The sequence below is a fragment of the Montipora foliosa genome, chromosome 3 (genome assembly GCF_036669935.1).
Source record: "Montipora foliosa isolate CH-2021 chromosome 3, ASM3666993v2, whole genome shotgun sequence".
NCBI classification, from domain to species: domain Eukaryota; kingdom Metazoa; phylum Cnidaria; class Anthozoa; order Scleractinia; family Acroporidae; genus Montipora; species Montipora foliosa.
The window spans coordinates 15,676,841-15,694,340 of record NC_090871.1 but is presented as its reverse complement, the minus strand read 5'-3'; the positions used below and the strand labels follow the sequence as shown (position 1 = coordinate 15,694,340).

Here is a 17,500-nt window from a genome sequence, read left to right as displayed (position 1 = left end):
TGGTGTTGTGGCTGTCCTCTGTGAGTATATGGGTGGGTGGGTAAGCAGGTCCACATCAGCTGAATAGCTGAATAGCTGCCAAAACTTCAACCTGCTCAAACAAATAAGTAACAAACGAACAAACAAACAAACAAGAAACGACGACGGCTATGACTACGACAACACCACAAAACAATAATATCTTTAGTTAAAAGAGCATTAATAATCGTGCTTCACCTGCAGCTCGGATTTTAACAAGTAGGTTTGCGGTCCGACGACGTGAAATCGCCAAATATGAAGTTTTGACGACATCGTAAGCATGCAGCAGAGAATCTTTCATTCTCTATGTTCATTCTGAAACCGCTCGCACCAATTTATTTTTAGGATACTTCGCCCATATTGTAGGACGTGAACGAGACTAAATAATCGCAAAAGGTGATAGAGCCATGTTATATTATGAGGAGACGTTTTCGTCGAACGTCATCGTCGTAGATCTTAAACTCCCTAATATTTGAAGTGATTAAGTGAGGTCAACTTCTGGTCATTGATGTAAAAATCGGCTTGTTCTCCTGAAGGATCCTTAGAAAAGAGTGAATTGTTGCTAGCTACATGTATTACTGTTGTGTACTCTTTACGTAGGTAAATTCTACACAAACTTCTGAAGTTTTAAAGAAAACAGAAGGTTAAGGTCACACCTTTGTCATTTTGTTTGTTGATATAGTTGTCCAAACTAATGCACAATACAACTGTTAAACTGTTTGCTGATTATGAGCTCAAAAGACGGGCCCAAGAGGAGAAGGATGCAGAACAGAGGTGAGTTTACCTTACAAGAACCTTATAGAGTTTCCGTCATTTTGATGTTAAAAATGTTAATTTTCACTCGATTATGACATTATCACAGAACAGCCCACACGGTGCATGAGGATTTAGAGTCGGTGTAATCATCATTTATTTTATTAGTTTTTTTTACATACGACCGTCCCCCACCCCCCTTTTTTTCTCTTCCTTTGCCGTCTTCCCACCGATCCATCTTTTCAGTTTTCAAGAAAAAAAATATAAGGAGGTTAATGACTTGGTGAACATTTTTTAACAGTTAGCATCCGCTAACTGCGAACTTTAGCCTGTTATGTGTAACGCACAAAGTTTTCGCGAAATGTTTGATGTATGATTTATGATTCAAATCAAACATTATCCGCAGAAAGAGACAACGTGAGCAAGAAATAGCGGAAGAAGAAGCTGCAAAAAAGAAGAAAGAATGGGAAAAACAATGGGAGGTGAGAAAATAGTTGCGTATGCAAAAAGACGGGAAAAAATAGTATTCAGGCTATTCATCGATCCTCAAATTTCCTTTGACAAAAAAGCAACAATGATAAAACTGGTTTCATTTTACTTCCGCTTTTGTATTTTGTACGCTCAGGGACTGGCCAAAGAAGAATTCTGTGTTCATAAATCAATGACATCTAGGGCGAACTGACAGTCGATCAATAACATGACAACTTCCAGTTCCCAATCGCATCAACGATTAGAGTATTTAGACTATCTACTGACGTTGCACAAATCACTTGACTCCGCTCAAAACGTCAGTCAGTGTCACCTAAACAGCCCTTCTCAGGGCTGCACTTACGAGGACGTTTGTACTTCACGTAGGTATAATTCTTGGTTTTAGTTTGATAATGCACGTTCATTTGGAATACTGTAATTGCACGTAACTTGAAAAAGAAAAAATACATGTAAGAGCACACTTAACAAAAAGGGTATTCAGGCAATAATGAAGATAAGAACAACAAGTGAAATGCTATACAGCTTTAAAGCAGTGGAGAAGGACTAGAAGGGAATATATGAAAAATTTGACCAAAACTTAATAGTGATCACGGTTTATCCTTAAAGCATTATGATGATGGTGATGAAGATGATGATGGAAGTGATCACCGTGAACAACTTGAGAAGGGACTCGAACCCATGACCCTGCGTTTCCGCTGCACCTTTCAATCTCGTTTCCAGGTCCCATGGTTTCTCTTAGCCGGCGGGGCCTTCGCACGAGAAAACGACAGGCTCTGGAGACATAGGAAATTCAAATTTGTTCATTGGTTAGCTTGCGAAAAATAAAATCTTGAAATCAAGTGAAACTACTATCCTCGCAGTTATGAACGCACTTTTGGCAATTGCGTAGACATAGTGGTGTATCATGTTTGGGAGGGTAAATGCTCGGAGATATGTGTTACATCAAGCTACTCTAAAAATAAATAAACATGATGATGATGGTGGTATAGTTTTGAAGAGATCACAATATGTTGAAACGTGCCCCCGATGTTAGTTCCTCCGCATTTTGTGGCACTAGCATTTCCTAATTTGAAGTCTTTACTTTACAGGAGAGTCGGACAAACCGCGTGGATAGTTGGAGGAACTTTCAAGCGGGAGGAAAGAAGAAAAAGGAAAAAAAGGGTCGCACCGCATTCAAGCCTCCCGCCCTGAGGCCAGAGAAACGTTAGGAACGACAACATCAAGGATGCAACATTAAGGAGCCTAAGCACGCCACTTTTTTGACACGCGGACGGCAACCGAAAAGTGGACTTTTCGCAAGCCAGGGCCCGGTTGATCAAAAGCCGATTACACTAATCGCAGATTAAAAACTAACCAAGGAGTTTATTTCTCTATTGCCAAATACTGTTCAACGCTGATATTCGGCAAAACTTTACATTGGAAGAAGTCTATCTTGAAAAACAAAAATAAGCAAAGGAAACTTTCAGCAAAAAGTTGAAAACTTGAAACAAAAGTTGACGCTAATCCTGGATTGAGCTGATCGGCTTTCGAACAACCGGGCCCAGGACATTAGTGTCTCCCAGATTTTTAAACTGGTCATCTCCAATGGAGAAAAGATACTTGGCAATATAAATGTGGTTGTGTTAAGACAAGTGAGTAAAAAGGGAATACAGCTCACTTCCGGTTGCCGTCCGCGTGTCAAAAACTGAAACTAGGGAGCTTAAGCGCGCGCGTTTTTGAGACGCGGACGGCAACGGGAAGAGAACATTTCGCGTGAAAAACAAAAATAGGCAAAAGAAACTTTCACCAAAAAGTTGAAAATTTGAAACAAAAGTTTACGCAAATCCTGGATTAAGCTAACCGGCTTTCGAACAAACGGGCCCAGGACATCAGTGTCTTCCAGATGTTTATACTAATCGTCTGTAATGGAGCAAAGATAGTTAGTAATGTAAATGTGGTTGTGTGAACACAAGTTAAAAGGGAAGAAAGATCACTTCCGGTTGCCTTCTGCGTCTCAAAAGCGCGCGTGCTTAAGCTCCCCTACTGAATGGAAAATGCCCTCCATTTCCCGATTGCTCAAACCCGACCCAAGCCACCGCGCGTACGCATGATTTTCGAACCAATCAGAGAGTGTCCTTTGAGCATGTCCTGAGCATGAGATCTACGTCGCGGTCGTCAACGAGAACGCCAAAAAAAAAAAACAAACAAACAAGAATACCATTGGTTAAAAGAGGAAAAGTAATCGTGCTGGACGTGCGGCACGCATTTTCGCCCATAATTTTGAGTGAGCCTACAAACGCAAACCTTTCATTCTATTTTTTTACTCTGAAACCGCTCGTACCAGTTTAGTTTTAGGATATACTTAGCCCACATTGTACGACGTGAGCGAGATGGAATAATCGCGAAACGCTTACGACAGAGCAGATCTATATGTGTGGTGACGTTTTCGTCGACGTCACGGTCGTAGATCTTAATTAAAGTCCCTAGTGGGGACAACAAGGGAACGCGACATTTCGGTTCGATCGGTAGGACCGGTCATTCGAACCCTCCTTATGTTGCGATCACAATTATTCCAGGCGAGCAGAGCCGAGCCGAAATCTAACGTTCCATTTGACTTAAAACCGAAATTGCGGGATTTTCTTTGGCGAATTGTAAGGCGCATTATCTGTTGCAGGTCATCGGCTATTGTTTAAATATGTATATACTGTTTGCGTTTTATACTCTCGAAATAAAAAGAGGTGTCAAAAAGTGTTTAATCTTTTGGATTAAGTGGCATACAGAGGTCATGTCCTTAAACCGAAGCCACACCTGTTCTTTTCACCTGACTTCATTGGCGGCCATGTTGGCGTACTGAACAGTAACGAAAAAGTTTCAATTTGGCTTTTTTATTATTATGCAAAACGCTTGCAAGGCGTTTTGCTTTTGTTTTGTACACCAACATGACCCTTCTAATCACGTGCGTGCAAACCTAAAATTTGAGGGTCAAAAGTATTTTTCATACTGGGGACCCACTTTTTTGATCGGGGGGTTAGACAAGAAAGCATGCAATAATCTGTAAAATTTTAACCTCCTTTGGCAACCTACGATGCGCGAAGACAGAAGTTATCTTCTGCTTCTGAGGGAATTTTTAGACAAGTTAATTTGTTTAGTAAATTTCAGTATTGTTCCCATTCAGGAGGCAGTGACTAGGAGTGTGCAAGTTCGTTGTATTTGAGGATTGGCGTTTTCACACACCGAGTTATTTTTAGATTGATTTGCCCTGCGAAACCAGATCTTTCCAGCTAATCAGGAATTGGCCATTTTTGTACTAGAGACGCATAATCCATCCGGCATCCAGACGAATTATGCGTCTATCATGTTATCCGTGTGGTGTAAAGACGGGACGAACTATATGAGACGCATAATTCATCTGGCACGAACAGTGGGCAAACATTTTTTCTGCGTCTGTTAAATTCGTCTAGTATAAAGACGGGCACAAGACGCATGATTCGTGTGGACGAACTATCCAGTTTAGAGCGTCTTCCAAGACGCACTAAAGTACATACTTCGTCCAGACGCATAATGCGTCTTGTGGCCGTCTTTATACTAGACGAATTTAACAGACGCAGAAAAAATGTTTGCCCAATTTCGTCCCAGACGAATTATGCGTCTGTGCTATAAAAACGGTCACTTGTGTAGGCCAAATCATATTTGAGAATTCTTCAAAAAATAGCTTGATCTGTGAAAATTCCGTTACATAGACCTTGTATTGGAGTTGTAGGTTCCTGTTTATGGGCTCCTGTCGCATTCCATGATTTTGAGAAAATGCATTTTTAACTGGCCTTACAGCGGTTATTAGTCACACGCGCGCCTCAAAGGCATTTTTCTATATCTCGAAAGTAAATTTAGGTGGACGTCAATCAATTGTTTCTATGACAATAGTCCTGCTCTCTTGGTGACAGTTGAATTCGTCATGGAAACAATTGATTTACGTTCAACTAAAATATGAAAAAATGTCGTTGAGGGGCGCGTGTGACTGATAACCGATTTAACATTCCCATTTGCCGTTAGAAAGATCAAAGTTCAGTGGAAGCTCTCCAGTAGCAACGAATAATTGTAGTGGCATCAGTGCACTGGCAGGGACCAGCGAGGGAAATGCCGTTTGTTTGTCTTGGTCTGATGTTTTAGCCCTACAACTTTAGAATGGTCGTCTCAATAAATGATCAGGTCAAATCAGCCAATCAGTCGGGCCTTGTTTATCATTGATGCCCTTAAGCCGGTTGGTGGAATTTGGAATTTCAGCATCCTTGTTCGTTACTCCCTAAATTGAACCGCTTTCTTTCAGTCCAAGTAGTTAGAAATCCCGATGTGAAGTCACTTGTCGATTTGTTAAATGATATGGAACTGGATTAAATGTTCGGTGAATTTTTTCTGTAAATCCCTTTCGTGATCATGTGGTAGGGCGTTTTCAAGTTGAGAGAACCGGAACGGATACTTTCACATGCGAAATTTCCTGGCCCCAGTTGTACGAAGGTGGATAGCGCTATCCACTGGATAAATCACTATCCACTGGATGACTCAATCGGTTTTGCTAGTGTTTATCCGCTGGATAGTGATTTATCCGGTGGATAGCGCTATCCCCATTTTTTAACCGAGGCCTGAAGGTTTGGCTAAAGGGAAACTGCTCCCCTACGGAATTTTTGTGGCTAACAGTGTCACATAGCAACGCACACTTGCAAACAAGCAAAGAGACTGCCAGTAAAGAAACACGTCATGTCAATCAAGTGAACGAGTAAGAAAATAAAGATGAATCTGTTCCCGATAAGGCAGGGACCAATGGCTGTTTCATTATTCCCAAACATCAAGTCAACGTACAAATTTCAGGCCTTACCGGGAGCATTTGGTCAAATGGAAACCGCCCCGGGGTGACATATATCACAAATACCGCCTGTGAGCCGCGAGTTCGGTCCTGCGTTTACAAACTTCATGGTAATTTTCGCTGTCTCGGCCACCCTTGGCGAATTTTTCGGCTTCTTTCACCCCAACAACCACAAAGGACGATGAACGATGGGCGTGGTCGGTGGTCAGTGCAGTTGACACCGAAATACAGAAATGCTAAAATATAGAGGGTATAGAGCTAAGAAAATTACTCGAAACCTCTCGAAAAATTCGGGCTTTAAATTTTGTTTAGGAGTTAGTTTGTTTAGCAGCAGGGACACTCAGCTGCAGCGCTCGCTGCTCTGTCTAGGAGAAGGCTTGGTGACTCAGCTTTCAGAATGATAGTACATGGAAAATTTTTTTCGGATATTACAGTTGGAGAAAAGGTCTTAGCATCCACCCTTTCGTTGTTGATACATCTCTTAACCCATGACACTACTAATGCTTTAATTCTAGCACTAGCTTTGGCGAAGGAGAGGTTGTTTTTGACTCTTAACTGTGATGTGATACACTCGTGTCAAGTAAGACTTCTCCACACTCTGACACGAAACGGCCGGGAAGTAGCTGGCTTTAGTTTTGATTTTTCGCGAAGCAGAAGCCTCGTAGATAATGGAGGCTCACAATATTGCAGCGCAAATCAAGAACCGAGAAGTGAAGGTAACGTTTGTGATGGGAATTGTAAAGCACATGTACACAATCTCAGTTGACCGCAATTTGTACAGTGACTCAAATCAGCTTTCACTTCGTAGACAAACATCACGCGAAGCTTTCAGAGGAAATACCAAGTCCATCCACCTTTTATAGAAAGATTTGGACTTGAAAGGGAGCTTGAGGTAAAGGGGAGACATTCTTTGTTTACATTTATTTCTTCAACTTAGACAAAGTTTCCTCAGCTAACTTTGGAAGCTTCAAGCATAGATGCATGCATTCCTTTCCGAATTGTTTATTTTCGGTCTGTCTGCATTTGTAGATTAAATGTTGTACCATGCAATAACTGTAGAATGACTGTCGAAAGATTTGCGTTAATATGACGAGGAGAAGCTGGCCCGTTTGACGTATTTTAATGAATTCTCTCAAAATTCTTAAGTTGCACTATTATGCCAGCATTTCATTTTGCCTGTGTTTATGCATGAGTTTATAAATTTGTCAGATTTGGCACGCCATTTCTCAAGAACGCCGTTTAATAAGAGTACGCTTCAGAGAAACACGTTTTTACTTCTAATTGGCTCTATAACAGAAAATCCTGTTTAAAAAGGTTTTCACTTTGGTGCAGTAATTGTTATTGCGTGAATAGTACTTGGCATTAAATATTTCAATTTCCGAGGCGTTTATGGGAAACATAATTTTTTGCGATGAACTTCAAGGAGAGACGTGACTGGAGGATGAAACGCCGTGAATATTGTTCTCCGGTTTCTTGCAGCCTAGAAAACAAGGAATTTTTCATATTAATTTTAGGCAGAAATATAAAGAGATCCCTCGCTACCGTTCGAATACTGATCTTATTGCCCTTTTTCTACTAAAAGTAAAATACTATAAATAAATTTAAAAATTATCAATGCAATGATTTAGCATTAACAAAATGAGCAAGTTTAATAAAGATGAAAGCTTCTTGTATCCTAAAAGGTCAAATTTGAGCAAGTCAGTCGACCAGAATGCTTTCGCGTTTAATGAGTTTATTGACAGTAATAACATCAGGCATATTGTTTAGGACTAATAAGCAAGTCACATTCATTTGATGATTTGGGTATTTTTTTTTGTCTAGGGTCACACAGGATGTGTTAATTGTCTTGAATGGAATGAAGCTGGAAAGTAAGTTCAACTTGTTACTTCACTGACTTTTCTGCCTCTCCCATACAGGTTATGTGGGTGAATAACCTTCAATAAACAGAAGACCGTACCAGCAATTTGCAATGCATGCTATGTACATTGAACCTCTGATTCAATGAACCTGCATCCTTCATATGCTACATATCAATTGAACAAAATTCTTGACTCCACTTGCAGTAAGATGTTTAGAAAAGTTCCTTGATACAACGAATTACCTTGATGCATTAATTGAACCAAATTTCTTAATAATTTTTTTTTAAGTGACATTCTGCTTGGTTTGTGAACGCAGTGGTGTGACTTTGTAGGACTGTTGGGATCTTATAGCATTCACCATCCTTTGTTATCCTTAGTTTAGGATTGTTGCAAGTTACGGCTTCCTTTCCTTGTCCCTTCCCTAGGCCTGGCTAGTCTGCGGGACTAGCTCAAAGTACCTTAATTCAGCTCCCTGTAATTTGATGAAACTAAATATATTCCAAGGTTTGGAAAACAACAATGTTTCCAGTACGAGGATGGGACTTACCACATACCTACTGGATGTAATAAAAAGGACTTAATTTCAAGCTTTTGCAAATATTTCCACAACCCAGCTTTGCCTCAGACTGAACTGATAAATTGTAAAGACTACTAAAATGAGGTCAGCATTGAAATATCATATTGGTTTCTTTTTTCTCAGTCTCCTTGTCTCAGGGTCTGATGATCTCAATGCCATAGTGTGGGATCCACTGCGACGTCACATGAAATGTTGCATCAAAACAGGACACTCTGGAAACATTTTCTCCGTGAAGGTGAACCATTTCATATATACAGTTTTGTCTTGCATAAAGGAGACTTTCATCTTATCAAAGAGAGGTAACTTATTTTTTATTGTCCTGTACCCCCTGCCATGAAACATTACTTCGATAAAACTCTAGAAAACATCCCAAACAGTTTTATGCAAGATTATACTGTCTAGTTATTTATAATAAATTATTATTCACTAATTGTGATGATAATATTATCATATAATTATAATGATTTATTTATTAAAATATTATTCACTGGTTTCAATAAGTAGCAACAGCCGATGAAAAGGGTCGGCTATTTCACTCAGAGAGAAGTCAACTACTTTTTTAATACCTAAATTGAAGTAATTAAAGACAGATTCTTTCAAACCTAAGATAAGTTTTGACAAGTTGTTTGCTCGATTTACTCAAACCATCTGCCATCTTCAAATTTTATTGAAACCCCTTATTATTAAAAGTTTTCCATTCCTGGAAGCTGCTATTTTGAAGAAAGTTTACCCAAAATGTTTGGGCTGTTGAATTTTCTGTTATTGCTTGTTGATCTTTTTTCCCTTATTATGTTTTTCAGTTTTTGCCACGACTTGGTGACAGAATAGTTGCTACAGCTGCAGCAGATGCTAAAGTCCAGATTCATACAGTAGAGACAAAGGAAACCTCTCAAGTCTACAAATGCCACATTGGACGTGTGAAAAGACTGGCTACAGCCCCTAATACTCCATACATGCTTTGGAGTGCATCAGAAGATGGAACCATAAGGTAGTTTAATTAATTAACCCTTTGATCCCTAAAGCGGCCTAAACTGGCCACACTATACTCTGGGGAACCCTCAGGAGTCTATGGGTTAAAAAGAATTTTAAAAATATATTTATTAATTATAATTAATACTTAATTGACTGAAAGGCTTGTTGTATACAGTCGTTAACAGAAAAAGTGCTTCTGATACTCTGCCAGTATCCGTCGGTATGTATCGTCGGTGCTCTGTCCAACACTATAATTCTTGTTTACTAACGATCTACCTGAAAATGTGATATCAGGCTCTGTCTACTTATATGCTGATAATTTTACTGTTTATTTTGTCAAACGAACTGCAGATGGAGAGGTAGCTCAGTTGAATGAAGCCTTAAATGAGTTGTACAATAATATTATTGGTGTCTATTAAACCGTCTTAGTCCCCATTCCGAAAAAAGTAAGGCTATGCTAATTAGTAAAACCTGTGTTATAGGCCCAATGATGTCGATCCGCATGGGCACTGATATCATTGAGAGGTTCAATAAATCGCACTATTAGATATGACTGTTGATGACAAACTTACTTGGATTCCACACATGCTAGATCTTTAGAAGTGTTTTGCTAAGAAATTTGATCTAATAAGCAGGTCTAGGCTTTTACCAAAAGAAGTCCTTATCAATTTCTATTTTAAAGTTAAACTGCCATCGATAACTTATGGCCTTATTCTTTGGGGGTCCTGCTCAAATCCAGATCCTTTTGATTCTTTCGAAGGATTCCATTGTAGGGCGGCTTGAATAATTTTTAATTTACCAAAGGATATGAGATCATCACATGTGCTTGAATATGTCTGTTGGCATCTGCTTACGTATAGCTATAAGCTTGCCTTAATAAAACTTATGCATAAAGCATTTCACCATTATAAGACTACAACAGGAGCTTTAGGACACAATTTCAATCCAGCATGATTCGGGACATAGTATGCAGACAAAAGATTTACTAATGATCGCGCGAAAAAATGCCATACCCTATAGATGTCTGGTATTATGGATATGCCATTGTACGTAACATACAAGACTTTGCGGACAAGAGCTACAAGTGTCTGGCAAAGACACTTCAATCTTGTGACCTTTCCCAAGAATTGACGTTTAGGGAGATTTCGGTGTCATCTGCAAATTTTAGAATTACAGATTTTAGCTACATAATTTTAAGAAAATGTATACATTTTCAGTTATTGGTTAGATGTGAAGGGCTGACGACTCCATACTAATCCTTCTAAATTTGACTCAGTTCCTAATGTTATGAACTGAGTCAAATTAAAATTATAGAAGGATTTGTATGGAGTCATCAGAGCATAACTGGGCTAATATCTCAGACATTTTGCCCTGAAATGCTAATTTTGGCGAGTAGGCCTTTTGGATGTTGTTCTTTCATAACACCCTGAAAAATCCCATAATTTCAAAAGTTTAATATTTTATGATGTTACACTTTAGGACTCTATAAAGCTTGTATTAAGTGTTTATTTTATATTTTTAAGATATTTAGTTTTATTTGCACAACCCCATAAGCTTCAGAGCTTTAAAAATTTTTCTTGTGCTATTAAATAAAGGCTGTCTGGCTTGAACAATAACATGTTAGAATCTTAAATGTCTGAGCACAGGAACAATTGGGGAGAATGGGCATAAGTGATGTCAATAATAAAATATTCAAGAAGGTACTTTCCCATTCTCACAGTGAAATCAACATACTTCACTTAGTTCCAATCATTCTTTACAAATCATACAGTTTACATACATTTTGTGTTGACGACCAACCAAGATTAGAAACTAGTGAAGTTCCCTCTGTCACTAAACTCTAATTTCCCTTCTGGTGTTTTAGAAATTCTCTATTTTGACACAAGTTGGATTACTTCAATTTCCACGGAGATAGTAAAAGAACGATATTGGTAACAATCCTTCTTCAACTGACAGCATACTTCTGGCTGGCCCCAGATCTCTGTTTGATCAGACTTGAACAAAATTCTGGCCACTTTCAAAAAAATCACAAAGAATCAAAGATTTAACCAAATTCTAAATGTTCTGAAAAACATGCTTGTTTATTTAGGAAAAAATACTTTTTGCAGTGACATTTAATTTAGTAGGTGCACTTTAACTTGTAGGGGGCAAGCCTTAGTGAGGTGGCTGTTAATTTTTTTAAAACTGTCAATTGAAAATAATGTCATGATGATTATATAACAGCTGAGCATTACTCTCGACTGGCCAACAACTCATCCAAGGACTGTGCTAAAATGGAGTCTGGTTGCATACTACAGGAATTACAGGGAGTTTGACCCTACTATTCCTGTGTGCGTTTTCTGTGTAATAAAAATAATGATAGGAAGAAGAATGAAAATGTTTTGCTGATCGTAATGATATTAACAACAATAATGTGGTTTTAGTATATACTAAAACAACTACCTGTATTCACCTCAGTGTTGGTGGCTAGTGTTGGATATTTACCACACCGCTTGGTGGTGTGGTAAATATCCACCACTAGCCACCTCCACTTTAAATTATTATTATTCCTACAATTGAGCTAATGGAGCCCCTCATTGGTTAAAGACAATAATTTATTGCTCTCACTTCTGTACCAAAATGGGACTCTTATGCAACAGTTTTACATTGTGTAAAACTTTTTTTCTATTATTGAGTATTCATTTGAACATTGTAAATTATTATTATTATGCTCCCAGAAAATCTCCTCCCTTGGAAAATGTTTTGCTTCTCCTTGTTCACATTCTACCTTATTTTCCTTTTGTCAGGCAATTTGACCTGCGTCAACCACACACGTGCAACACAAGTAGTAAAAACTGCAGGAATGTACTCATAAACCTCAATATTTATGTTGGAGCTATGGCAGAAGCCAAATGTCTGGCAATAAATCCTTTGCAACCAGAACTCCTTGCTGTTGGATGTAACGATCCCTTTGTGCGACTGTATGACCATAGAATGCTTGTGTCACATAGTTTCTCAGAGGTAAAAAAATCATCTAATAGCACTCCAGAAGATGCCAAGCTACCTCCTGGATGCGTTCAGTACTTTGCACCTGGTCATTTGCCGCCACAGCTAAGTAAAGATTTGAGAAGACGATTTAGGGCCTTTGTGGCAACATACATTAATTTTTCACCTTGTGGGAGGGAATTGATAGCAAATCTGGGTGGAGAGCAAATCTACTTGTTTGACATCAAGAAACAACGGGAGGTCTTGAAGTATCAGACTATAAATGGAACGTCTCCATCACTTTCTTCAAATGGTGTGGTCAAGAGTGTTGTGGATAATTTTAGTATCCCTAGTTGTAAAAATGGATTTTCATCTTCTGCTAATGGTGCAACAAACGGTTACAAAATCCCAACTTTAAATGGAAAAAGATCTGCTTTTGAAGAAGACACCTGCAAGTTCGGACATGGCAGCAGCTGTAGCATTCTGAAGGAGCTGCCGCCAAGGGCTCTTGAACTAAAAGCAAAAGGAAACGATGCCTTTTGCCAACAAAACTTTTGGAAAGCCATTAATTTGTATAATGAAGCTATCTTGCATGCAGCTAATTCTGCAGTCCTTTATGCAAACAGAGCAGCAGCCTATATCAAGAGAGCATGGTATGTCATGTCTTGTCCTTTAAAAAAACTCATAATAGTGTACACACTTGAAATGATTTGTGGAATGTTATTGTAATGCATTTCTTGAGAGAGGACTAAATCAAAACTTGGTTTGCAGTTTTACGGTTTGAATGCTGGACTTAATTGGAACAATCAGCATTCATAGAATATTTTGTGTCCATAGTCTTATGTTCTTGTCATGCAGCTTTACTACCCAGTTTGCTTTTGAGGTAAAATGTAGTTTATCGGAAGATGATAAAATATCAGGCCTTGTGTCTTTGTTTACCAATGAAGGTGGTAGCACGTCACAGTGTAATGGAGTACACATTTTGTTTTGTTTTTTTGTTCAAGGACTGTAGTAATTCAAAACACAAAAACAGTTAAACTGGCATTTCATTGCTATAATAATCAACAATTATTGGACGAGGTTGAGTAAAATATTGTGATTTGTCATTGACTAGCAGATCAATTATTTGCCCAAGGCTCAGGAAAGCGAACTGCCATTTTCACACAAGAGTGTGGTTTCAATATTACCAGAAACCCATAAGGGTTGAAACGTGTAACGCGCGTTCACAGCTTCCGAATATTCAGTGCGAACTGATTGGTTGAATGTTTCAGTGCTAAGTACCATATTTGGAAACCCCTCGCTCTTGTTGTTCCAAATATGGTACTTAACAAATTGAATATTCAGAAGCTTGTTTCCCAGCACACAAGGGGCCGTTACACGTTTCAACCCTTATGGGTTTCTGATATTACGCATGAGCAGAATATTATTTGCAGCAAAATACTTATTTGTAGACAGTTATTTGCAGTAACGTGGTGGGCTTTTGGCCAATGAAAAGGAAGGAAAAAATGCATTGAATGATAATAGTAATTATTGCAATTAATTATTACTTGAGCCATTGATCCCTGGGAGTGAGACTTTTGCTCTAACGCCAGATGATTTTACTTGTCAACCAGGGGTAAATCCGGCCACCCCTGTTTACGGGGATAAACCCGGATCAAAATTGGATTGATGATGATGATGATGAACTGGGGGGCATCCTAGGGCATTTGGGGTGTCAATGGATTAAATACCAAAGAATGAAAATACAAAGGAGTAAGAATGCAATAACATTTAGCACGTGTCAAATAATCAATTAATGAATTACTTAAATTAAAGGCTGACGTGTAATCAAGATGGGTGAGATGTTCTTATCCCGAGCGATTCTCCTTGTTTCTGTATAGGGATGGAGATATCTATGCAGCACTGCGCGACTGCCACAGAGCACTTGGACTAGACCCAAATCACACCAAGGCACATTTCCGCCAGGCACGCTGCTTATACGAACTGCGGTGGTTCCAGGAAGCTCTATCCTGCTTAAACAGTTTCAAGTTAAAATTCCCAGAACAAGCAGAAGGAAATGCTGCAAAAACCCTTGAGAGAGACATCAGGGCAGCTGCATTTGCTGAGACAGAAGGTGTGACTGAAAGCACTGCTTGCTCATTCTGTTGAAAATCATTTTGTCATCTAGTCAAAGTGTGCATGGTAGTTGAAAATTGGCCATGCTGGTTGAAACTCTTGATACCATTTGACCAACATCATTGACTATCACTCACCTTAACCATGTTCAAATTATTCATGATAGACAATGTTAGCTTTCCCTGTTTGACCACCTCCATCATAGTCCATCATGGCTGATAAATGTATGTTTTAGGCAAAGGACCTAGAAAAGGCTTTCAAGCATGCTGCCTCAACAAAACTCAAATCACGTGTCATGCTTTGTTTCATTAGGGTTTCAAAGATATTTTGAAGCTCTTATATAAAGATGTTTGAGGATCCTTGTTGAAAGTATTTTTGAGAAGCCTTGTCAAGATCATAATCTTACTTGCCAATTAATTTTTGAAGAAGTGATCTTTATCTTAAAAGTCTGGGTTATGATGAATTTATAATTATCTTTATGTACAACACAATACAGTACAATACAAACTTAATTGACCACTCCCCGTTGGGGCTTTTCGGGCCAGTGAAACACAATCAACAAAACGACAGAACAGAACAACAACTATTAAGAATCCCAACTGGCCAGAGGCAAACCAGTTGGCTATTTACAAGTGCAGCTGAGAAGTTGAACCAGTGACTACCAGGATCAAATTCAACGAGTGGTCAGAAGGGGTCTTGACCCCGGGATCTGCAGATCTCAAGACACGCGCCCTAACCACTGGGCCGCACTGCGTTGGTAATGTATATAAAGCGAGTAGATGGAATTTCACTAGTTTTCAGCCGCTTCTGTTCCAGCTTGTGGTAAGTTTAAAGGGAGATACAGGGACTGACCATGAAAATGGAATTGGTGAGATGCAAGGCTGTTGCTTAACAGGAGCCCGGTAGCCTGGGGCTCCCAAAGAATAGCTCTGGGCGCCTTAATTTTTCACAGCAACACCTTCCACTTCATATGTTGGGCTCCTAAGTTCTCAGCGTTTAGCTCTGAGGGCCCCTTTAAAATTTTCTTAGGCAGCAGCCTTGAGATGAGATGTCCCTTTCAGCTCAGGTTCAAGTCTCATTTCTTTACTTGTCAGACTCCTTGTCAGGCAAAGACGATGACGAGACTAGTGGACTACAACCAGATGCTGCACCTACACGACGCAGGAGAAGGCTTAGCATCGTATCAGATCAGGAGAAAGACTTTCGATTGGAAGCACTTGATTACGAACAGAGATTCTGTGGACACTGTAATACAACCACTGACATCAAAGAAGCAAATTTCTTTGGAAGTAATGGACAATATATCGTAGCTGGCAGTGATGATGGATCCTTCTTCATGTGGGACAAAGAGACGACAAATCTTGTGAAAGTGCTGAAGGGAGATGAATCTATTGTCAATTGTTTACAGCCACACCCAAGTTTGTGCCTCTTGGCAACCAGTGGAATAGATCCTGTGGTTCGGCTTTGGAGTCCATGTCCTCTAGAGGGAAGTGAAAATAATAGACATATAGATGAAGTGGAAGCTGCTGCAAAGGCAAATCAGAGAAGAATGAATGCTGACCCGTTAGAAGTTATGTTGATGAACATGGGCTACAGAACACGGTTCAATATGCCAGAGGGTAGTGATGAGGATGATGCTGCTGCAGAAGCTCCCATTCAGTGTCGTGCAAGCTAGAAAAATATTTTAATAACTTACTATTATGATGTAGCTTGAGCATAGCAACATTAAATGTGTAACATTGTGTTATGTTACCTTCAGCTAAATTTGCTCATTAAGGTGTTAATTCTTGTGAAGTGCTGTGGTTTTATTGCACTGTATTCAAAGTTAAAGAGAATTTGATATGTGCATTGTTTTCTTCAACCTGTGACAGTCACTTTGAGCACTTTTCTATCATCAGGTTATTCGCAAAGAAACTTACTGAAAATAGTAATATTGTGCAATTCAATAGGGCTGTGGAATGTAAATCAGTCTTCAAACGCTACTTGGTCTTGTTTTATTACATTTGCTGTTCCATGCCATCAACTGGCCTTATCATTTTTATTTTGTATTGAGACATCATTCTTTGTGTCATATTAGGGTACTGGCTCTGTTGGTGTCTGTTACATTTGTTTTCTAGTTCAGTTCTTTTTTGAGAATGGAAATGTTTTATAACACATCTTTCAAAGGTGACAAAGTGATCTGCTTTTTGCTTCAGTGGTTTGTGCATCAAACATCTAATTGTAATGTGTTCAATTTTCAATGTTCTGTGGCACAACATCTGATTTACAGACAAACAGCCAGGCAAGGTGGTCTTTGCACCAGGGTCCAGTTGTTCCTGGTGTGATCAAGCTAATCCTGAGTTCATTGAAAGTTAATGATAACAATAATAAAAATAATAATTATTAAAGTGTTTTTTCCACAAGAGTTTTCTTCCCTATGCATGTAGTTTTGATGTAACAAGAATGGACTTCTTTTTAAATGGGCAATTTTTTGAAACCTTGGGGCTTTTTATCTCTTGCCTGCGAATACAGCCACCCTTCACTCCGTTGGAGTGGTGATGAGTGAGGGACTCCCACATAAAAAGGATGGGAGTGCTTGTTGTACCTTTTAGGGATTAAAAAACGGGTTTTGGTAGCTCTTAGGACATTCAGCCTCAAAAGGTCCACAGCAGGAGCTTTAGCGGTACCTTTTAGGGCATTTAGCCGAAAAATTATGACAGGAGACATTCGACATTTGGGATGAAGGGCAGCTGTATTCACAGGTTATTTAATCTCACGTTGGCTTAATCGACTTTGACCATTTGGTCCTGGGGCTTTCTTTGTTTTGACTAACATGATCAGATGCCACACACAAGAGACAACTGTTAATATTTGCTCAGTAATAATAATTATTATTGTCAAGTAGAGAGTTTAATTCCTGGGGATATATTTGGTTCA

At 39.1% G+C, this 17,500-nt stretch overlaps 2 protein-coding genes across 2 annotated transcripts in view; both read left to right on the top strand.

Annotated features, from left to right (window-relative positions):
- Positions 1-3,990, top strand: part of LOC137996911 (dnaJ homolog subfamily C member 8-like) — a 14,034-nt gene extending 10,044 nt beyond the window's left edge. The window contains exons 7-9 of the mRNA XM_068842550.1: positions 701-792; positions 1,178-1,253; positions 2,349-3,990. Coding sequence (XP_068698651.1) covers positions 701-792; positions 1,178-1,253; positions 2,349-2,468 — 288 coding nt within the window. The 3' untranslated portion in view covers positions 2,469-3,990. The remainder of the gene's footprint in view (positions 1-700; positions 793-1,177; positions 1,254-2,348) is intronic.
- A 2,473-nt stretch (positions 3,991-6,463) lies between these two features.
- The window catches only part of LOC137996908 (WD and tetratricopeptide repeats protein 1-like), a 12,110-nt gene continuing 1,073 nt past the window's right edge, over positions 6,464-17,500 (top strand). Inside the window, exons 1-8 of the mRNA XM_068842546.1 lie at positions 6,464-6,813; positions 6,906-6,989; positions 7,919-7,965; positions 8,657-8,768; positions 9,334-9,521; positions 12,292-13,122; positions 14,350-14,582; positions 15,679-17,500. The exon at positions 15,679-17,500 is cut by the window's right edge and continues 1,073 nt beyond it. Of these exons, the coding sequence (XP_068698647.1) occupies positions 6,766-6,813; positions 6,906-6,989; positions 7,919-7,965; positions 8,657-8,768; positions 9,334-9,521; positions 12,292-13,122; positions 14,350-14,582; positions 15,679-16,259 (2,124 nt within the window). The 5' untranslated portion in view covers positions 6,464-6,765 and the 3' untranslated portion in view covers positions 16,260-17,500. The remainder of the gene's footprint in view (positions 6,814-6,905; positions 6,990-7,918; positions 7,966-8,656; positions 8,769-9,333; positions 9,522-12,291; positions 13,123-14,349; positions 14,583-15,678) is intronic.